This window comes from Colobus angolensis, unplaced genomic scaffold (assembly GCF_000951035.1).
Source record: "Colobus angolensis palliatus isolate OR3802 unplaced genomic scaffold, Cang.pa_1.0 Scaffold103, whole genome shotgun sequence".
Classification (NCBI taxonomy): Eukaryota; Metazoa; Chordata; class Mammalia; order Primates; family Cercopithecidae; genus Colobus; species Colobus angolensis.
In genome coordinates, this window is record NW_012111253.1 from 6059366 (window position 1) to 6065720 (window position 6355).

General features: G+C 38.9%; 1 protein-coding gene across 1 annotated transcript in view; it reads left to right on the forward strand.

The window, feature by feature from the left end:
• Positions 1-6146, forward strand: part of USP9X (ubiquitin specific peptidase 9, X-linked) — a 154875-nt gene extending 148729 nt beyond the window's left edge. Inside the window, exons 40-43 of the mRNA XM_011942716.1 lie at positions 1442-1598; positions 1753-1965; positions 2679-2774; positions 4544-6146. Coding sequence (XP_011798106.1) covers positions 1442-1598; positions 1753-1965; positions 2679-2774; positions 4544-4681 — 604 coding nt within the window. The 3' untranslated portion in view covers positions 4682-6146. The remainder of the gene's footprint in view (positions 1-1441; positions 1599-1752; positions 1966-2678; positions 2775-4543) is intronic.
• Positions 6147-6355: the final 209 nt, after the last annotated feature.

Below are 6355 nucleotides of genomic sequence, written 5' to 3' on the forward strand. Positions count from 1 at the left end.
CGCCATTCTCCTGCCTCAGCCTCCCGAGTAGCTGGGACTACAGGCGCCCGCCACCATGCCCGGCTAATTTTTTTTGTATTTTTAGTAGAGATGGGGTTTTACCATGTTAGTCAGGATGGTCTCCATCTCCTGACCTTGTGATCCACCCGCCTCAGCCTCCCAAAATGGAATTACAGGCGTGGGCCACCGTGCCTGTCCCAGAACATTTTTTTTATTACTCCAAAAGGAAACCCCTACCCAATTAAATAGTCACTCACCATTCCTTCCAGCCCTAGCAGCCACTAATCTGCTCTCTGTCTCTGTGGATTTGCCTATTCTAGACATTTCGTAAAAACGAAATCACGCAATTTGTGTGTCTGACTTCTTTCACTTAGCTTAATGTTTTCAGAGTCCATCCATGTTATAGCATATATCATTAGTTTATAGCTGAATAATATTTTGTTTATTTACTGGCACATAATATTTTTAACACAAAAGAAACAAGGCATGTTTGTGCCGCCCCAATCATGTTTTAAGTTAGTTATTTCAGGGAAAGACAGGAACTAGTTGGCTATGTATTATTACTCCGTTGTAGTTTGGGAGAAACTGAAATGAAATCCTGTGTTACTGGCAAATCAGCCAAATTGTACTATTGCCTGTCAAAATGCTTTGCCTGCAATGTATTCTCCTTATTAGAATTCAAATATGTACCTCCAAATTATGTCACTGAATCCTAACTTGCCTTCAGAGATGCAGTTTTATAAAAGGTATTGATGTGTAGCAAATTACCCTCGACTACAGCAGTCATAAACTTCATTATTTTTTTAAATTTGCATTACTCTTGAGTGTCCTGAATTCACTTCAGGTAGTGTGTTTAAATTGCATACATGGCAGAATTATTTTGGATTGGTAATAAGTTAGAGCGCAGACTCTGGAGTCAGACTGCTCCACAGCTATATGACCTCAGCAAGCTATGTAACTCTGTGCCAATTTTCTCATCTGTTAAAAGGTTTAATAATAAGGCTGGGCGTGGTGGCTCACGCCTGTAATCCCAGCACTTTGGGAGGCCGAGGCGGGTGGATCACGAGGTCAGGAGATTGAGACCATCCTGGCTAACATGGTGAAACCCTGTCTCTACTAAAAATACAAAAAATTAGCTGGGCGTGGTGGCATGTGCCTGTAGTCCCAGCTACTCAGGAGGCTGAGGCAGAAGAAGGGCATGAACCCAGGAGGCAGAACTTGCAGTGAGCCAAGATGGCACCACTGCACTGCAGCCCGGGTGACAGAGCAAGACTTCGTCTCAAAAAAATAAATAAATGAAGGTTTAATAATAATACCTGTTGTCTAATGTTAGATTAAATTACTAAATCAAAGACGTTATTGAGTGGCACATAGTAGGCACTCAGTATATATTAGCTATTAGATTTTAGATGTTTTTATTTTTTATCTGGTTCTCTTTCAGAATTCATAATGCACTGAAAGGAATTCCAGATGACCGAGATGGGCTGTTTGACACAATCCAACGATCTAAGAATCACTATCAAAAAAGAGCATACCAGTGTATAAAATGTATGGTAGCTCTATTTAGTAACTGTCCTGTTGCTTACCAAATCCTGCAGGTGAGGATTTTTTTCTTACAATTTTGTAGAAATCTTAATCAGAATTAAGGATTCTGTTTTAAAAGAAGAGAATGAGAACTTGGGGTTGTCATTTTAAGTTAACTTTGAAGTATTCCAAATCCTCTTATATATGTGGTTTTATTTTCTTTTGCAGGGCAATGGAGATCTTAAAAGAAAGTGGACCTGGGCGGTGGAATGGCTTGGAGATGAACTTGAAAGAAGACCATATACTGGCAATCCTCAGTACACTTACAACAATTGGTCTCCCCCAGTGCAAAGCAATGAAACATCAAATGGTTATTTCTTGGAGAGATCACATAGTGCTAGGATGACACTTGCAAAGGCTTGTGAACTCTGTCCAGAGGAGGTAAAAAAAGCCACCAGTGTGCAGCAGATAGAAATGGAAGAGAGCAAAGTAATTCTTTATTTTATAGGCCAGTGTTTATGTATTAATGATATTATTAAAAGATTATGTTGAAGTTTTGAGTTTTGAAAAATGTTTATTCGGCTGGGCGCAGTGGCTCATGCCTGTAATCCCAGCACTTTGGAAGGCCAAGGCAGGCGGATCACCTGAGGTCAGGAGTTCAAGACCAGCCTGGCCAACATGGTGAAACCCCATCTCTACTAAAAATAGAAAAATTAGCTAGGCGTGGTGGTGGCGCCTGTAATCTCATCTACTTGGGAGGCTGAGGCTAGAGAATGACTTGAACCTAGGAGGTGGAGGCTGCAGTGAGCAGAGATCGTGCCAGTGCACTCCAGCCTGGGGGACAAGAGCGAAACTCCATCTCAAAAACAGAAAAGAAAAATGTTTATTCTGTGTCATCTTAAGCTAATGAGGGAGCCTTCTTTTGGAGAAATTTCTGTGAAATTGTCTGAAATGTAGTAGTTCTGAGAGAATGCAAATCAGGTTTTTGTTTGGTTTTGTTTTTTGTTTTTTTTCCCCCAAGTTCTTTATCTGCAGTAAAAGAAAAGTTGCTAATGGGTCAGTTTTGTAGATTTTTAAAGTTTATTTCAAATAGAAGTTAAAAATAAACTTGAGTTTGCCTACATAATTCTTTATCTTGAAATATTCAAAATTAGGAGCCAGATGACCAAGATGCCCCAGATGAACATGAGTCGCCTCCACCTGAAGATGCCCCATTGTACCCCCATTCACCTGGATCTCAGTATCAACAGGTAAAACAGGAGTCAGTTTGTGGTTTTATCCCCTAGAACTAGGTTTTATGCTTAATTTTAGAGGATGACTCAATTGTTTGTTGTGACTACAAAGTAACAGGTAGGATTATCTACTAGCTTTGGGAGCATGATCAGAAGAGGAATGGTTTGGAGCAGGGGTCATGGTGTAACGTGTTTGAACTTAACCACTGTAGGGTTTTCCTTGTCAAGAAGGTGTCCTTATGCTGGTAGTTAATAAAACTATGAGAATTTATGTCAACATGAAATGATCATTGTAAGGATTGTGGTGACATTTCCTGTGAGGCAAAATCTTCACCTGGATTCCAAAAACATTAAGATATGCAATGAAGTAAGAAGTCCTTGGTTACTTAGCCATAGGTTTCATTGATGGTAAAAATCACTAGAAAAAAAAAAGGATTTGGGTAGATTTCCATAGGTGATGAGCTATAAAGTAAATAAATAGCAAAAGAAATGAGATGAAGAAACATTCTAAATGAAAACTTTTTCTTTCTGAAACCGAAATGTGACTAAATCAGCTCTTGTGAGGCAATGGTACTCAAACTTGAACAGGCATGAGTCTCCCTGGAGGGCTTGCTCCAACAGAGGGCTAGACGCTATCCCAAAGTGTCTGATTTCATAGGTCTTCAAGGGACTGGAAAATGAACATTTCTAACAAGTTCCCAAGTGATGCTGCTGATGGTCCAGGAACTATACTTGGAGAAACATTTCAGGCATTCTTTCTTACATTTCACTGTGTACATAGAAACAAACTGAATAGTTAGGAAGTACACATTCAGCATACATATTTTCATCTATAGAAAGTAAAGCCCGAACGGGTGCAGTAGCTCGTGCCTGTAATCCCAACACTTTGGGAGGCTGAGGCAGGCAGATCACCTGAGGTCAGGAGTTTGAGACCAGCCTGACCAACATGGAGAAACCCTGTCTCTACTAAAAATACAAAATTAACTGGGTGTGGTGGCGCATGCCTGTAATCCCAGCTACTCGGGAGGCTGAGGCAAGAGAACCTCTTGAACCCAGGAGATGGAGGTTGTGGTGAGTCGAGATAGCACCATTGCACTCCAGCATGGGCAACAAGAGTGAACTCCATCTCAAAAAAAAAAAAAAAAAAGTCTAGAATCTTAGCTTGGCTGCTGGAGCATGTACAGAAAAATGAGAGCACTGTAGGGTTCAGACATTTTAAAAGGTTAAGGAACCAAATCCACAAGGGAAGTGTTAACTTCCTTTGACCCTGAGAAAGCTCTTATGTTAATCATGCCTGGTTACTTTATCATCTTGAACATTGTTCTGTTTTTAGTCAGCATTATTGTGAGTTCAGGGTTACTACTCCTGTATATCTTGTATCATGGTTAGTCGATTGGATTTGGCATGTGGAAGAGTCAATAGATGCTCATAGATTGTTTTCTGAACATTTTTTACCAAGAGCAACAGTGGGTTAATCCTTTATTTGCCAGACTTGAGTCTAAATCATTTTGGCACTAAAAATCACTTTGGCCAAAGATGTATGTGGACCTACACAATCACTGCTCTTATTCAGGGTTTGGGGGTTTGCATTTACACTATGTTTTTCTCTTTCAAGCCTTTTTTTGTTTTCGTTTTTGTTTTTGTTCTTGCACAATAGTAGTCCAACGATACTTACAGAGTAAGTCCCAAGAATAAAAGTTTACATTTCTAGAGACTTCAGACCATGATTTCGAAGTTGTTTTACTATGTGAAAAGTTTTAACATGCAGATCTCTTCTCCTTTCCCAGAATAACCATGTGCATGGACAGCCATATACAGGCCCAGCAGCACATCACATGAACAACCCTCAGAGAACTGGCCAACGAGCACAAGAAAATTATGAAGGCAGTGAAGAAGTATCCCCACCTCAAGCCAAGGATCAATGAAATGCACATAATTAACTGGTTCCATCAAGACTGTGCACCCAGGCCTTACAGTCCAACCTTTTTCTGTGTCTGGCTAATATTTAAAACTAGAAAAACTATTCCTAATCAACATGGAGTGGAGAGTTTATTCACTGTCTTATCTGCAGAAATTTGCTGTCAATATATAACCCGCCTGCAGTGGAAAGTGTATAGTGTTTTGTAATAAATGGCCTGATGCTAATGTGTAAATGGCAAAGGTGTATATAGTATATTAATGTTGACTGTTAATTCTTAAGCAAGAAACTTTTTTCTTGATGAGACTCACAGATCTACACAAACTACAAAAGTTAATTTTCTTGTTATACCCACTGCAGTCTGCAACCAGTGTTGCCTGCCTCATGGCAGTTGGTTCAGCTCCTTTACAAAAAAACCCAACAGCAACAAAACAGAGCCCATTCATGTCAGCCACACCAATAGTTTCATGTTAATTCTTTGCCACTGGAGTCAATTTTGCTATGAGCAACGTAAGGCTGGTAACCTTTAAATTATTTGGTTGGTGTGGAAAATTGGTGATGTAACACTGTTTCTAGATTTTTTTTCATTGCCTTTTTATTCTGATATTAGGTTAATCACTTTGAAGCTATAGTTATGCTGTAACATTTAGCATGGCTTCACACCAAGTTAGTGTAGCCAGTGAGGAAAAAGTTACCATAATGACAGCAGTTGTCCGAGAAGTGACAGCTGTATTACTCAGAGCTTTTACTTCTTACACCTAGAATATTAAAATATAAAACAAGGGGAGAAATGTGACGAACAGGCTGTTTTCAGTTGCACATATGTTCCTTATGTATAATGTTTGACAGTTCAATCTCTGGGTGGGATAAAGAACACTTATGTATCAGTAATGGGAATTTTAAAAAATTTAAAACAAATATGCAAAAATTTGCTATGCCAAGATGCTGGAGCATAATAGAAGACTGTATTTGGTGTGCTTGTTTTGTTTCTTTGGTAGCGTTTATTAGGTGAATCTTCTCAAACTTTCCTTCTGCTGGATCCCAGTGACGTGGAAGTCATCAGAACCCCACGGTACTTGGAGTACCTCTCTGCACCAAGATAGCTGGCTGATTTTCTGCTCAGTCACAATTTTACTTGAAAGCAAGAATTGTCCTAGCTCCTCTTCCATTATTCCAAAAAGTTTAACGTTCAAAGCAGGGTCTCATTAAAAAAGAAACTACTGGTTAGTTAATATAATTGAGATACCACAATTTCAGAATAAACATTTGATTACAAATAAGGAACTCCTCAGTTCATACTGTATTTAAAAGAGAATTGGTAACTTGAATGTGTGTAATTTTTTGGAACCTGTCTAAAAACCAAATACCCTGCAAACAGATACAGCCCACCCTATTCTATTTAAATATTTTGCTGTTTTATTTTATAGAAATTATTTTGCTGAATTCACAAATAGAATTTGATTTAAGAAGAACTTTTTGTCCTGTGGTGTGTTTTTGGTTTTTTTTGGTTACTTTTTTTGTCCTTTTTTTCACAGAGGACTGCATATTAAAATTCATTCTGTGCATAGCATGCCTAGGCATGACACTGATTTAGGATTTCAGTCACACTGAGTTTTTGTGCACAGAAAGATTTGACCTTTGGCCCTTTACTGAAGATTTTGAGAAATCAGGATGTTGACAC